The 17,291-nt window shown below is 37.9% G+C and overlaps 1 protein-coding gene across 1 annotated transcript; it reads left to right on the forward strand.

Moving 5' to 3' along the window:
* The first annotated feature begins 10,583 nt into the window (after nt 1-10,583).
* On the forward strand, nt 10,584-12,335 carry tcf15 (transcription factor 15). The gene is made up of 2 exons (XM_036578018.1): nt 10,584-11,263; nt 11,934-12,335. The coding sequence occupies exons 1-2, from the start codon at nt 10,778-10,780 to the stop codon at nt 11,997-11,999; spliced, it is 552 nt and encodes a 183-aa protein (XP_036433911.1). The 5' UTR covers nt 10,584-10,777; the 3' UTR covers nt 12,000-12,335.
* Nucleotides 12,336-17,291: the final 4,956 nt, after the last annotated feature.

The following is a 17,291-nucleotide window of genomic DNA, read 5'->3' on the forward strand; positions in this document are numbered from 1 at the left end:
TTTTGTTGTTGTTTGATTTTTTTCCTGTGTAGCTGGGTTTAAATGCTCAACTGATGCAACATTTGACTCACAAGTCTTGTGGGGTTAGACATCCGTACTTCTGGGAGCAATTTGTCAAAGTTTTGATGCTGGATTGGGGTGAAATTTGCTGCCAAAAGAGGTACATCTTGTCTAAAACCTGCCCCCAAATAACACAAGCAAAACAAGCTAACTAGCAAAACATTATTGTTATTAAGGGAACTGTTTTTCCCTGCAAAATGTGATGTTTATTTTTACCCTTTTTTCTAGCCATGCTTACGTACATTACATCCATGGGCTGACAACAGTTTTGTCTGTTTGACAATGTTGATAAGCGCACCATCGCCCCCTACTTTAAGCAGCACCTTCATGAAGTATTGAATAGATTTGGAAAATTCACATTCTGTTTGTTCCTATCCTGATAAGAACATTCCCATCCACTTTCAGCCCAACATTTCTCATGGTTCTCCACAGACATTATCATTGCAAGACATGCCTGGTCCCATGAGACTATCATCTGGCTATAACTGTGACTATATTTTAATTAAAGTTTCTGTAAAGACATATTTTTTTGTGCCATGGGGCTATCCAAAAAAGAAAATTCATGTAATCATGTAGATGAGAAACAAAATAGTTATTAGCATTCATATTTACCATCAGTCAAATGGTATTTGATCTTACAACATGGTTTCAGATACATTATAAAGCCGAAAGCCTGTTTATTAAAGATTATTTTGGTGGAACACAGCAAATCAAGCTAAAGGATATTAGAATATCTAGATTATTAACATCTTAACTGTCAAATGTATTATTCAGTGTATTACTAGTTTTAGTAGTATTACATATTAATTACGTAGTAGTTATTATTCTGTAACTACTGTGGAACTAATCTGGAAGTTAAGTAGTTATGAGAGTGAAACCCACACATATGTAAGAATTTAAGGGGTTAATTGAGGTGTGAAGAATGTTAGCGGCTGTGCAGCGTCCACTTTCCAGCAGCGTCCACTCTCAGTGTCCCAGAGCCACAGAGGTGAATGAGGCTCGGAGAGGTGTCAGCTTTACGAGGCCAGGCTGGGAAGGTGTGTGCTTAGTGAGGTGTGTTACAGGGTGGTGAATTTGGGGGATTCCCGTGCTCCAGTACGAGACCACCGCATACATTAACACACAGACACACCTGTTCCTCTCACTCAGACGTGTTAAACATACTTTATGTCTTGTAATATACAAGCATTTGACCTTTTTTTTGCTATCTCTGACCCCCTCTCTTATTCTCACATGTACTCTCTCTCTCACACACATTCCTCTCTCTCTCTCTCTCTCTCTCTCTCTCTCTCTCTCTTTCACTCTCTCTCTCTATCTCCCTCTCTCTCTTTCCCTCTCTTTCTCACTCTGTCTCGCTCTTCAGAGGTGAGGCTTGTGGTCAGTTTGCTCCCTGCTGAGCTCAATAAATAGCTGAACGGCACCAGTGACACGTCTGACTGATGAGTGAGTTTATTCAGCTTCACACTTTCTTCCCCACAAAGACCTGATGCAATTTCAGTCACCATAAACAGACTTTACTTTCTTCCTGCCTATTTCCTTCTATAGTGGAGCAACACGTTACATTCATATGAATATAACTAATAACATAATATTAGTTGAAACTTTGCATGTTTGCCTTATTATAGATATGAAATAAAACTGATTACAGTATAAATTTTTAAAATGTACTATAACCGAACACATTTTATTGTCGATCCCTTTTTATACTCTTGTGCTATAATTATTCATAACTAAAATTAAACTGTAAAAATTATTAACTGTGTTATCATAATATGTTGTTGCTTATCCTGTTATTTATCTTTGCTGTTGGTACAAAACCTTGTATCCCTAAAATGGAAACTTTATAGGAAAAAAATGTGTCTAACTTTAAATGGAACAAGATTTCTTTTCAAGTAATTTTTGGAGCATTTCAGTTGGTCTATTAGACCTTTCAACACATTGTAAAGGGCAAATGGGTTTTTTCTAAATTCAGCTAAAAAAAAGAGAGAAAAATGAAAAGAAAAAAAAAAAGGTTTGGTCCCAAGAGCTTATATATTTTATCAAAATGTTGTATACTTATCAGTGACTTTTATAATATCTCTTCTAATATATTGTTGCTGTCAGATCAAAACCTTTTATGGCGATTTTTCTTTTTTGTTTTTTACATAAATTGAAAATACCAACTACTCTTTACTCTGTGTCAAATTTCATGATAAATAGACAGATAGAAGTGATCCAAAATGATGTAGAATAAAATATTGCTACGGTAACTTACATTAAAAGCCGAGAGTGTTTTTGCGTCTCCTGTAAGATTACTTTTTTGGAGTTATGAGGTTTTGTTCTGAGTAACGATACAGTACTGTATGCAAATTCTGAACACCCCCAGGCATGTTTTTCACTTTAATATAGCATTTTTCTACAAACTTTAGTGCAAAGTTTAGAGTTTAACACAAACAGTAATTATGAAAAGTCGAGGATTTGTTAACTTATTTTCATTTTGAAAATCAACAAAACATAATTTATCCAAGTGTGCCCAAACTTCCGCATCCAGTTGTATATTATATAAGCACTATTATGTATTAAGAAGAGTGTGAACTACAAAATGCCACCCTACCAAATTTACAAGCAAATTGTTATCATAATTTACTATATTAAAGGTGCAGTGTAAAAGATTTAGTGGTATCTAGTGGTGAGGTTACAGATTGCAACCAACTGAACAGTTGTGTACTAGAACCCACAGTGGCCATCAGGTTTTCTGCTGTTGCCTATCCCAGTTTCATTTTGCTTCTTTATGTTTTTGCTTCTTTGACAATTAGGATTCACCCTCCTTTGCTTATTCTTGTGTTAAATCATAATTATGTTTCTGTGTCTTCCATCTGGTACTACACAGCCACCAAATTTAAGCTGCCGCTTCAGCGTAAAAACATGAAAGGCACTCTCTAGAGTCAGTGTTTGGTTTGTCTATTCTGGGCTACTGTAGAAACATGGCGGCGCAACAAGGCGGCCTCTGCTGGAAGAGGACCCACTCCCTATGTAGATATGCAGGGGCTCATTCTAAGCGAACGAAGATACAACTATTTATAGTTACAGGTGATTATACACTAATGAAAACATGGTTTGGTATACGATATTCCATTTCTGCTAATACATCCCACAAAATCTTACACACTGCACATTAACACCAGATATTAAAAAGAATTGGATGTTTCAAGGCACAGTGTAAACAGAACCAGAACTACCTCAGAAAGTTACTTTAATTAAAATGTAGGCCCAGTTTTCAACATACTTGACAGCATTCTTTAGTTTATAGTAAAAAAAGTTTACAAAACAAAGGTTATTAGCTGATCATTATTGTCAATATCATTACAAATATTATAGACAAATATTATACTTCTGATCCATTTTAAACACCAGTTGGACAAAATATAGTTAATAAAGTTAAAAAGATCCCAAAGCTGCAACAGGAATGCATTTAGCTGGTTTGAGTTTTCCTTGAAATATATGTTTCTATGTAAAATGCTTCTTGAAATCAGTTATTATCAGTTGTTTCACTAAGTGTCTTGTATTCCCATGTCTTGTATTCCAGTGTATGACAGATTTTCTCTCAGAAACCCTGATTACAAAAAAGGCATTATAGATACAGTAGCTAGGAAAAGGCTTCTTATCTCTTTCTCTCTTTTGGTCCCTCTGTTCATCACCCAAGCAGAGCAGTGCACAGCTCCTGGATGTTCTTCTGTGATCAGTGAGGTATTTACGATCACTGATGTTTGCTGGGATCACTGTACCCCTGGTGGGCTTTGACCCCTGACTCTCTTATAAACGCTAGTGTAGAAGACGAGTATCGGACGTCCAAGGGTGTGTGTGTTTAGCGAGGGGCATTGTTGGTGCAGCTGAAGGGACCTTGAGCCATGGTTTGAAGTGACACTGTGGCATGTTTGTTAAAGCAGACCCTCAGTTGACATCTTACGAGAGAGAGAGAGAGAGAGAGAGAGAGTGAGAGAGAGAGAGAGAGAGAGAGAGAGAGAGAATGCCTGGAAGCCATTTGCCCCCCATGTTGCTGCTCCTCCTCATTGCTCTGAAATCCTCCCCTTTGTTTTTGTAAGCTCCTTCTCTTAATGTGAAAGATATCTCAAGAATCAGCTGCCTGCTTGCATCCACATCCGTGTATACAGTGAAGGTAATGAAGATTATATCTTAGTGATTCTAACATAAAGCTAATCTTATTTCATCATCCATTCCTCTCACCACAATAAAGAGAAATTCCACCAACATATATGCATTAACAAGTATCACACTTCCTGGTTCCTGTCACCACCACTGTAAAGAAATCAATGTCAATAAGTTTTCTATAATGAACCATATCATACCAAACCACTCTGAATCACTTTATTTGGATTTCAACTATTTAATCATGCAGATATTATGAAAAAGCTGTGGAATTCCCCCTTTTCACTTCACTCTATTCAGTCAGACTATTAGCAAAGTTTCAGCCCTTGTATTATTGCACATATATCTCAATGTGAGATAAATGAGACATCATTTTCATCCCCTTTACTATATGCATTAAGCCCTTAAACCTTAAGGTCTCTATGTCATCCATACTTAAATTCTTCACTCTAATAACTACAGAACTGAAATATGAGTTTCATAGCTGCTACAGAACAATGATAGTAGTTGCTGAATAATAAGTCTTAAGATGAATAACTGAATAATAAGCCTAGGATTCAATTTCCAATATATTTTTCTTTTACTCTTTCACTCTCCATTTCAACACACACACACACAAACACACACACACACACACACACACACACAAGCCTGAACATCTGCCAAGCGTTTATTTATCCAACACTTAACTTTCCCCAGAACTGCAAACAAACCTGCACCACAGGGGGTCTGCATTGGGTTGGCCTGCTTTGGCTACTGCACGCTTAGAAAAATCCCAACACTATGCTGGCTTGAAGTTCATATAATTCTAAAACAACATTTAGCAACATGTAAGCATTACCAGACTCATTTCTCTACCAAGTCACCAGCAATAAATCACAAAGTATGCATGCAGAACTTTAAAGATATTGAAAAACAACTCTTCCTTCAGGTGATTACCTGAAGGCACTACAGGTCCCTAAAGCTGAAGACCCATTTCAGATCCATTTAGCAGTTTCCCCAGTGCAATAAGGTCATTACATTTTTAAACATCAAGGATGCCCAAACTTGGGGGGCTAAAATGCAATGTTTGTGGTGGACCAAAGGCCAAAAATACAAATCAGCATACCAATAAAGAAGGCTGGTAAGCTTCAAATCAAGTTTTCAAAAATTTGGGCCACACCTTCGGCAGCCCAGGTATACAGGTCTTGTATATGGCTAACTTATAAGGCTCTGGGTGGATTTGTGACTTTTTTCATGGAATGACACATTGTCTCTGTCAACAAAAAAACAGTAGTAACAGAAGTAAAAGAAGTCCAATTACACAATGTTAAGGACAGCTGCTATGTTCCAATTATGTAGAGAAATGGAAATTGACAAAAACGGCAATACATGCTTGTTTGTTTTTATTTGGACAGTGGCGATATTCGCCAGCATCTATCCATATGTCTGTCTGTCTGTCTGTCTGATTTAAGTGAAAATAAATTAACATATCCTGTACAGAAAACACACATATAAATACACAATTACTGTTGATTTGCTGAATTTATCATATATGGAAAGTGTTATTGAAATTTAATACTATTACTCGGTTTCCTTTCCGCAAAAATACTTTTTACTCATTACAGTTTCATTTAGGTCCTCAAAGTACTCTGATAAAGTAGCTGACATTTTCAAACTATGAGAAAAAAGTGACAAATTTTTGTCCTGATAGCAATAATATGTTATAAAGGCTGATTTACATTTTAAGCTGCCAGTGTAAAGACATTATGTGAACATTTCATCATGCGTGAACTACATTTGCTTACAGATAATCTTATTACATAAATACACATTAAAATTAAGAATGTTTTTCCCTCTCCTGTAAAGTTATGAAGATTTGTTAAGATGTGATATTAATGTACCATCTTGCACACATGGCAATGACGGGTAAATATGGGTAAACTGTGTTACTCGCTCGCATAAAATGTATGCACGTGTTAGAGAGTACTGAATGTGGAGGGTTTAGAGGTCAAAGGTTAGTTGGGGACCGGATCTTCTAGTGTGAAGGAGGGAGTGTAATACGAGTGACCATCTCTGTCTGGAAGTCTTCTTCTGCTTAGTACAAAATAGCTTGCATTAAAGAGAGGGAAAAAATCATAAAATGGCTGACTGCAATATGGCTAAGTCTTTCCAGAGGAAATGACTGGGGCCATGACTTCCCAGAAGATTAGCAGCACCAAGATCATCACAAGACGGTGGAAAGAGCATCACTTTGAACACATTCTCTAGCAGTTAGGATGAGCTTGTGGTCTTCCACTATGGTGCTTTTGGGAGATAAGGCCCAGAGCAGTGGCTCTGGAGCAAGTGCATGTGTTTCAGCTCTGCAGAATTGGGCCCTTGATGTTTAGAGAGAATGCGAATGATATTTGCAGTAGCACTATAGCGGTCCCCAGCCAGCGCAGAGCTAACAGAACTCATCTGATGGATTTTACACACAGATTTCTCCCAGACAGTTATGATGAATGCTGACAGTCAAAAGAGGGGCTCCTTAAGCATGCACAAGCTTTTACCATAAAAGTAAACCATAAAATATCATAAAAGCAGAAGCACACTTTAAAACATATGTAGTCGCTCAAGTGATTTTTTTTCATATTCATAATTTCATTTAAACTCTGAAAGATCAGTGGCACTTCCATTTCTTTATGGCACCTAAGTAAGTGATAAACACAGTTAAAAGTATTTTACTGTTCTAAGGCTGACAAAAAGTGTATTAAATACTCATGTAGTCTACTTTGTAAACATCTTATTCAAATAAATACAATTATTTACTGTGCCAAGTCCATCGTGTTCACCTTTGTTAAAGACTTGCTTTGAGTTTGGGAAATTTGTAGAGGTGTTTTTCCACACCTCCAAAGTTCAGTTTTCTGACCATCCGAGTAATCCCAAACACATTCAAAGATGAGTTGTCTGCTCACAGTGGAAGGATGGACAGAAACACCTGTTAATTTTTCAGATCTGAAGCAAGAGTGGAGCCTTCGTCCCTCCATCCCTTCGTGCCTCTGTCCCCCTAGTTTTGGTGGTCTACCAGGTCTTGAAAGTCCCATTTTCTATTGTATCTTGTAATTATTTTCTGATCTCCAATTTTGGAAACTCCTGCTTTTTCACTAATTTTCCTTTGACTTTCCCCTTCCCTATGCAAGTAGATTACTTTATATCTAAGCTCATCAGAAATATCTAACGAAAATGAATAACTGTGCTTTTTTGACTGGAAATTTAAGAAATGAAGGGTGAATTTTGCACAATACTGTAGGTACATTAACCTTCTAAAAGGCCAAAGTTTTATTACACACTTCTATACCCTAAGAATAGCTTGTTTGCGCTGGAGTCCCTTTATTAACTGAATGATAAGCCTTATTATGTAATAAGCCCGGGATATTAAAGGCTTAATTTTGAGAAAGAGTTCCTGTTATGTCTATAATTCAGTTACAAAACAATCACAATTATATTAATTATATTAATCTTTTTGTTGTCAGCATAAATATTTTTAGGAAGATCCTCATAGTTGCATCCAATATTATTTGAACATTTCTACTTTGTAATGTTTTGTGGTGAAATTTTGATTACTATAAATAAGAGAAATTATAGGTTCTATTTAAATATTCATCTTACATACTTAAGACTTAAAACTTACCTTTTTCATTAAATATAATGAAACTAATAGGTAAGTTTTAGTTATGTAGATATAAAAGTGACAATCTTCAGCTCCTGATATGGGACCTCTTTTGCTTTCTCCCTGATGATGATAATGAATTTGGATAATTGGAGTTATCCGTGGATGAGGAAGAACAAAAAGGTTGTACAAAAAGAAACAGTTTACCTCAGGTTTACCTCAGTTACCTCAGTTTACCTCAGGTTTACCTCAGTTACCTCAGTTTACCTGAGGTTTACCTCAGGTTAGTTTGGCTAACTTGTTGGTTGTATTTACTAGTAACTGCTAGTAAATACAACCAATAAGTCAGCCAAACTACAATGAGTTAAACCAAGTATTTTCTATGTGCCATTTTAATAAACAAAACAAAAGACTTCTGTGATACATATTTCACCTCAGTTGGTTGAGTTTAGTCAGCTGGTGAATAAGAAAAGCTCACCTCAATCCATGTCATTCACAATGTGCATCATTTATTTACCAATTTAGTTTTGTATAGACACCTTAAATGAGTCTGACAGATCACCAATGTTACAAATGAAAGTCCACCTACTAGGCTTTACAGTGTAGAAGTAGCTGGTCTGGTGACCTGAATGAATGACCTCATGGCTGATGCACACAAGCTGAGAAAGGACAAAGTTGAAAAGGCAGGGGTCAGGCAGTTTAGTCATTCCTTTCCATTGAGAAGCAGCATGTGAGCCTAGAGTCACATCTCAAAGGAGATTTACACCACACATTCATTCAGGCTATGGTCCCTCTCTCTCTCTCTCTCTCTCTCTCTCTCTCTATACATATATATATATATATATATATATATATATATATATATATATATATATAGATAGATAGATAGATAGATAGATAGATAGACAGATAGTTGGGTTATGTTCTGTTCTGTCAGGTTATGTTCTGTTTTGCAGACACTTTAAGAATGGTTATAAATCTCTTATAAAGCCAGTTATAAGAGTGATATAAGACTATATATAGTTTGTGTTTGTAATTACTTTGTAATCATTAAATAATTTACCTTAAAAAGCAAGAGATTCTCTAATGAAGTTTGTTTAGTTTTATGCATAAATCATTCCATTTTCCAACCTCTTTTTCTTGTAATCCCCTATTAAAGGCTGTTTTTGTTACTGTGCCTTTAAAATTAAAATATGTAAATGAGCTCTGTGCGGACTGGCTGCCTCGTGTTCTGCCCAGAGCCTCATCCCAAAAGCAGTCTGCTCTAAGCTTAGTATGAAAGGGCGGAGCTAAACTGCTGAAGGCTTAATAGGTGGATGTATATAAATGTCTTGATTTTGTGACTTGATAAAGAAAATGAATTCAAAATGGGCTGTTTTGGCAGCTTAGGCTCCATGTATGGACTGTATGGGCTGTGTGGGCTGTGTGGGCTGTATGGGCTGTGTGGACTGTAGGCTGTAGAGTGAATGGTGCATTTGGAAAATGTAATAATGTTTGCATGCTACATCAAAGTGTTTAATTAAAAAGGACATATAATTAAATAATTTTATGGCGTCAGTAATTATAGGTTTAAACTAGACTGTGTTTGAATTGAATAACGTTCATTTCACAATTTGGTGAGAAAGTGAGTGCTGGAGCGAGTGGGGCGGGGAAGGGGGGTCAGTTTGCCTCGTGCCAGTGCTGCCACAGTAAAACTCGTGGCTGGATTCAGCTCCAGCACTGTGGACTCACAACAGCTTAATAATGCTGCTACAAGTGAAAGCAATAGGTGCACATGCATCGTTTATGTTTACCAGACTGACTGGGTTTTGAAACACTGCTGCAAACCCAGACGTCCTGCCGATTCGCCATCATTTGAAGGTCCTACTAAGAGAATCTGATCTGTTCTGGTCGATATACTTAGCTGTGTTGTTGTGCACTCTGGAGAAATGTGAGGAGAAATCTATTCAAACAGATTCCACACTTTAAACTTCAGAGCTGATGTGGTTGAGACATTTGTTAACGCCCCCGCTGCTGGAGGTGTGTGTTTCAACACTCTTTAACTCCCCCTCAAATGGTCAGCACACTAAAAATCCACAGCGACAAACGTTAGGTCAGTGCCTTTTACAAACGGACACCAAACGGATAACATGGTCTGTCTGAAAGTGCACGCGGTGCTCTTTCCTTTAACATACACAGTGCACTTGCTCTGTTTTAAAAGCATCAATATTTGTATTAATCACTTATCTTTCTCTCTCTCTCTCTCTCTCTCTCTCTCTCTCTCTCTCTATATATATATATATATATATATATATAATATATATATCGACCCATTGATTATTGATTGATTAACACTACATTAATAACATTTAATATTATCAGCATTATTATTAGTAATAGTACAATTATCATCATTTAATATGTAATGTTAATATTAACTGTTTATTTAACTACCTAACACATCATCATCATCGTTATTATTATTATTATTATTATTATTATTATTATTGTTCTTCTTATTATTCTTAACAACAACAACAAAACAACAATAACAACAACAATAATAATATGCTACTATGTTTATATACATCATTATGTTTTTACTGTATTTGTTAGTTTAATTGATTAATTGCTTTAATTTATTCACCCACTTTATTTAGAGTATTTTTGCTTGCCGGACTTGTTGTATGTCCTCTGTGGCTCCGCCCCTCAGCCTATAAGAGCCCGAGCTGCTGCAGCTGCTCACGCCTGTGATGTCCACGAGGGATTCTGACCATGTTAATGAGAGGCTGAAGTCCAGCGTGGCCTGCGGGGTCTGCAGCATGTGTCATTAGTGTAAACAGCGCGCGAGCAGCAGCAGCAGAGCAGCGGAGCAGCAAGTTCCCTTCTGGATGCTCGGATATTTCCCGCACTGGAGAAACTCGCCGTTCCACTTTCGCTCGGAGGATTTGGGTGTTGACGATGGCGTTCGCCATGCTGCGGCCCGTGGCCTCGCACCTGGCCTACCCGGAGCACTGCGCGCTCTCCGACGACGATGACAACCGCAGCGAGAGCGACGGCAGCTCGGACCAGAGCTATGGCTGCTGCGCGAGCGAGGAGAAGCGGCGGCGCGCGGCGCGCAGGCCCGGCTCGACCACCGCGCTCGTCGTGAAGCAGCGGAACGCTGCGAACGCACGCGAGCGGGACAGGACACAGAGCGTGAACACGGCGTTCACGGCGCTGCGCACGCTCATCCCCACAGAGCCCGTGGACCGCAAACTGTCCAAGATCGAGACGCTGCGCCTCGCGTCCAGCTACATCTCCCACCTGGCCAACGTGCTGCTGACCGGCGACGGTGGCGAGGACGCGCAGCCGTGCCTGAGCGCGGGGTGTCGCGCGCAAGGGGACGGAGGCAGCAAGCAGCCGCGCACCATCTGCACCTTCTGCCTGAGCAACCAGAGGAAAGGGGTGAGCACGCGCAATGAGCACGAGGGAGGCATGAAGTTTAGCGCTGGCCTGCACAATGCAGCGCTTAGCAGTCAGTGTGAACGCCCAACGCGCGCTCAGCGCCACACGATAATGTAACGATGACTTTCTTAATGCTGGGTCACAGTGAACTGATTTTACCCTTCACAACGTTTTCTAATCCAAACGTTTAGGCCACAACTCTGTTTTTGTTTAAAGGCTGCACAGAGATGTATTTAATAACAGCAATAATAACAACAACAACAAAACAACAACAACAACAATAATAACAATAACAATAATAATAATAATAATAAATACTATTATTGTTATTATTATTATTAAAGGATGTGATTTTATACATTTCAAATAGTCTAAACTATAGTTAACTCTAGATTGTATGTTCTGTATTGAAACAAAAAGAAAATTCGTATTTTCAAATTATTAATCATTATTATTAATATTATTATTATTAATATTATTATTATTGACAATAATATTAGTACGTGTATTCATGTTATTTTATTGGGTCTAATTATAATGGTGACAAACAGCAATAAACAACAACAATAGTAATAATAATAATAATAATAATAATAATGATATTTGTACTGTTGGTAATGTTGCTGTTGCTCTCTTTTCTAATCCTCTGTGTGTGTGTGTGTGTGTGCAGGTGAAGGATGGTAAAGACTGTCTACGGATGCGCGGAATAACTTCAGTGCGCGTGAGCCGCCGGTAGCCGCCCACAAGCCGCCGGCCGCGAGCCGCGAGATGCCGAACTCAGGGAGCGCGGAGACTGCAGAGCGCGCGCAGGAGCGCCCAGCCGAGACTGACTTACAGACTGACACTTACAGGAGCCGTAAGTGATGCAGACACAGCTCTTTACGGGGATTCTTTCTTATTGTCGTTTTGTTTTTGTGTATTTGTTCGTTTGTTTCTTTGTTTTTTTTAAACATGCAGTGCATAAACCTTTGTTTTCTCTAAAGAGAATTTATGGATTTTTGTAAAAAAAAAATGTGTGTGAACAGGAGGTTTGTATCCCACTATGAAGAAATAAAGTATATTTTTTATCAGATTTATAACTCCCCCTGCCTTTTATGTTCAGTGTGCATTATTTTATGTCCCGCGTGGCTGAAAGCAGCTGCTAGACCAGTGACAGTGGGAAATAATGATGGCTGAGCTTTAGGCCTCATGGCTGACCAGCACACTTCCTGCAGGCTTTTACAAAGTTCTTCATTAATATTTCACCTGTCAGAAGGGCCAGGCAGGTCATGTGATTGCAGAGTTCAGAGGGTCTCACTTTGGTGTACAGCATTTTCTGTGGTATGGAGGGGTTACAGTCCTGTTTCAGCTCTGCTACATTGGCAGCTCCATGCAGTTGGCCTGTAATTTTATACAGTAGGCTTAACTGTGCAACGTATAAATCCAAATATGAGTGAATTTCTGTTTTGTAGCTTACTCTACTGCTTTTGATGGGACAGTATTTTTGTTTGAGCATTAGTTTGCTGTAGATGGTGTGGTCTATGGAAATACTGTATGTTTATTAGCCCCTTGAGGAGAGCTTTTTGCCTTTAGTAGTTCAAGTGGGTCAAGAATTCTCACAGTGGCTCTGAGACATAAACCAGAACTATTTCTAGACAAGATTAAAAGTGCATTGTCAGTAATGTGACAGTCCAGTGCCAATACCAATGGTGATAGATAACATAGTAATAATGAATGATAGTCTGCAAGATTTACCAGGGCTACGTCCCCAGTCTGCACAGGTGTGTCATAAGATTAGATCATTTTTTGCTCTTAAGAAACTGAAAGGATTTCCACTGATGGCTGCCTCCGTTACTCGGAAGAGACCGCTTAGTGTAGTCATCGGCTCTGGAAGACGCCAGGCTGCTTTTATCTCTTCAATGGCAGCGGGTACAAAGGTGAAAAACAGGAAAGAAACAGTTAGACTCCCTTTGTATTGGGGCACGAATACTGGCAGTTCTAAAACTGTCTGACCAGTCCACCAAAATGGCCATGCAGATGGCCATGCAGTGTGCTGTTGAGGGCCAAGTAGTGAATACAGCATGCAAACATAGCCTACATCTAATCCTTTAAAATACAGGATTACTATTTACCTTATTAACCCTGTGAGTTATCAATCTACTCAGTGATTAATTATTCAGGAATTACTTTAAAAGTAATGTGTAATGTAGTTATGAGAGTGGGGAACAGAAGTGTGCACCTACATATGGGCCCTTAGACTTTAAGCGCTTTAAAGGGGGTAAAATTCCACCGATTTTTCAAAATGTCTACATAATTCAACAGTACAGACATAAACAATGCCATGCAGAGTGGTTTGATGTGAAATGATCGATTGTAGAAAAGCCTACCAACCTGATTGCTTTACAGTGGTAGTGATAGGAACCAGGGGTCACAATGTCACCAGCATAAATATGACCCTTTTTTTTTAATAACCAAACATGACAAGTAAACCTACAAGTGTTTGGTATGTAATGTTAAAGTGCTAAAATATTGTTAAATCTGATTTTTTGGGCCCTACAATGCCCTGCATGTACTCCTTTGGCATAAATGGATTTTTAAAGTGTGTTTTAGGCCAAAACCATCTCAAAACTATCATAAAACAATGTATCAGGCATCAGGCAGCACATTCATCATGTTTTCATGTAATAACTTTCTGTGATGGAAATTTCAGAGGCATTAAGCGCTTCAGATGTCTGGTTCCTATCACCACTGCTATGAATAATTCTGACAATTCTGGCAAGCTTCTCTAGAACAGAGTGTTTCATATCAAAGCATCATGAATGACTTTGTTTACAACGTATTGATTTATTTATGCAGAAATCTTGGAAAATCAGAAGAATTCCCATTTAATAAAGACAAAGCTCCACTTCAGTGAGCCCAGTGCTGCAGTTCTAGAAAAATGTTCCTAGTCATATAAATATACATTCCAGGAATGAATGAATAAACTATAAACAGTTGATAAATGGCATAGTGCTTTTCAAGTTCCAATTCCATATGAAGAGAAATAAACAGTGTCTAAAATTACAGAATCAGTCTTTATGTTTGCACGATTTGGATATTTAGATCAAATTAAGTTTAAAGCTAAGCTCTAAACTTTGTTAAGTGCATATACTGGTATTATTTGTGTAATGACTCATACCATTCATAGAGTATACAGCTGAATATTGTCGCTTTAAGGAGAAAACCTTGTATCTCCTATCGTTTATATAGCTGCAAAGAACAACTCACATTAAATGACTAGTTTGATTTTCAGTCCACCATATATTTATATATATGTATGCATATAATAGAATAGTGGGATTTGACTCAATGAGTTTTCTATTATTTTATTAAGTACAAGGAAGAATATTGAAAGTCTTTTCTGTGATATTTGACTGTATCCTACAGATGAAGCAGATAGAGCTTAAGCTGAAAAATGTTGGCTTATTCCTTGAGGACTTGGCTGGACTGGAGCATATGTTCAACAGTAGTCAGTGTGAAAGGCTTATGCTGTATAAGAAGCCAAAGTTTCACCCTCTCTATCCATCTTTCCCTCTTTCTGTCCCTCTCTTATCCTTTCTGCTTTTCATCATTGTTCATTTTTGAGTTTTGCAAAGTGCTTATTTCTTATTTTGCAAGCGTGTGTGAGGCAATGTTGGTGTAGGGTCATGAGCTCGAGTGTCAATGACTAGTGTATTTCTGCAAATCTCACGCTTTGACTCTCATTCCTTTCTCCATATCTCTCTCTCTTTCTCTCTCTCGCTCTGTTTTTTGAAGTCTGGGATGGATTAGTCACGGTAAATAGTACCCCTTGGTCAGTGTGGGGACCTTGACACAGCTGTGTGTCTGTGAGCTTTATAAATCACCAGCGGGGTCGGCAGGAGCGAGGGAGGGAGGGAGGGAGGGAGAGAGGGAAAAATGGAGGGATGAAATTAAGGGAAAGGGGCGATATTACTGCTCTCAGAGAGAGTTAGAGAGAGTTCTTGGTGTAGCTAAAGGGGACGAGGTCTGTAAAAGCAGACTGAGAGTGGAAGGTTTTGGATGAATGACAAGGTCACTGAACCTCTGAGTTTGATGCCTGTTTATTAATAGTGCAATCAAAAATAGACTCTAATTTCAAGACTTCAGGGACATACAGTCATATGCAAAAGTTTGGGTGTCTCTTGTCAAGTGACATGTTCTGTTGATTTTCTAAGTGAAAATAACACATCCTCTACAGAGAACAGAACACACCTCTGCACATTTTAATGCACAATTACTTAAATTAATATTTTTTACTTTTTATTATATTTTTTCAATTTATGAAACTCAGCAGCTAAATGGAAATGTGCAGTAAAATTTGCAGATAATGGCCTTTTTAAAATTGTTCTCTGTAAAAAAATGTGTTAACTTATTTTCACTTAGAAAATCAATAAAACATTCAATTCAAAACATTCAAAAATGTTCAGTTGGGGTTGTTCAAACTTCTCCAGACTACTACATGAAATGGCAAACAAAATGTCCTCGCTGTCCAGAAAAAGAAAAATGGCAACTTTACAGAAGAAAGCAGGGCCATCTTTATTTACAATTTAAGACAGTGTAAAGAGATTTTATTCCAAGCAATTTTGGAGCATTTCTATTGGTCCAATCATCATGAAGTTTTCACGCAACATGAAGTGCAGCTGGTGTGCTCAAGTGATGAAGAAAAATAAAAAGCAGAAAAAATAGAGATAGATAAGTCACAAAAGTCACAGAATGTTTAATTTTAATATTTACTTTGAATATATTTTTGTATTTTATCTCACTCATATTTAATTTCTGTTTTATTTCATTTTTTAATTATAACACGTGATATCACTAGAAGCAACTAGCTACAGCTTTCATAGTAAACATAGGCAGGCCACACACTGAAAAATTAAAACATATTAAATTCAAATGTGTACCTCAGTTCCACATTTCTAAAATCTATTACATGACACAATGGTATATTTCAGTTTACATATTTTGGCTATAGCTGTGTTGGAGAACCTTGATTATTAGAGCTAGGCCTTCAATTCTGGGCTGTAAATATCAAATGTTGGTCAAAAACAAGGAAAAAAAAACACATTTGTGATAATGCTAATTTGTGCCTGCACCCCTATGGGATAACAGTAGTATGTTATCACAAAGCTAACAGCGATTCACATAAGCTTTTTTTGGCCGTATTAGATTAAACTTAGACATTTAAAGCTTGTAAGATACATTCTATGTTTTATATGAACCCTGTAACAGATATTAGCATATATTTTACCTTAAATGTAGCAAAAAAAGTCCTGACACAGAGTTGCAGTTGTTTTCTATTCCTAAAAACAGTCTGGAAACCTGGTTGGATTTCCACTTGTATTCACAGTGAGTGATGTCTCTAGAAGGCCTCACGTGATGTTTTATTTTGCACAAAATTGATCCAATCTGATCCACTGTAAATCAAAGCATGATTGATTGATTCCACTGTCACTTCCTAATTACATTAGTAGTTCATCTGACATTTTAGGCCTTCAGTTTAGCTCCTGAAGTCCTAACCAATCAGAGAGCTTGGCTGTGTTTTCCTAGAAAGCCCAGCGTTCCCCACTACCTGTAATATAGTTTATTAATGTGGAAATTGACCAAGTAAATTTAATGCTTTTTCAGTGCACACACACTTTTTTAGTGTGCACAAACAAACAACATGTTTGATACGGTGGTTTTTCAGCAGAGCAGACTGCAGGGAAGTGCTTGGCATTTTCTCTAGAGTAACCATTATCCACAGTGACCCTTTAACTGTAGTGACGCAGAGAAAGCACTTTTCAGCATCCTGTGACTCATAACACACTCACCGAATTCACCACAGCTTCCCGACAATAACCCTGGCACTGAATATGTTGATTTAAAGGTATATTCCAGTATTTCACTTCTCACCTCACTGGCTCAGCACTGGTCACACGGCACTACACATAACATGCCTGTCATATTGTAGGAACCCCTATAAAAGACAATAATGGAATACTGTCCACTATAAACAATAACAATATACTTA

Source organism: Colossoma macropomum, unplaced genomic scaffold, assembly GCF_904425465.1.
Source record: "Colossoma macropomum unplaced genomic scaffold, Colossoma_macropomum, whole genome shotgun sequence".
Taxonomy (NCBI): domain Eukaryota; kingdom Metazoa; phylum Chordata; class Actinopteri; order Characiformes; family Serrasalmidae; genus Colossoma; species Colossoma macropomum.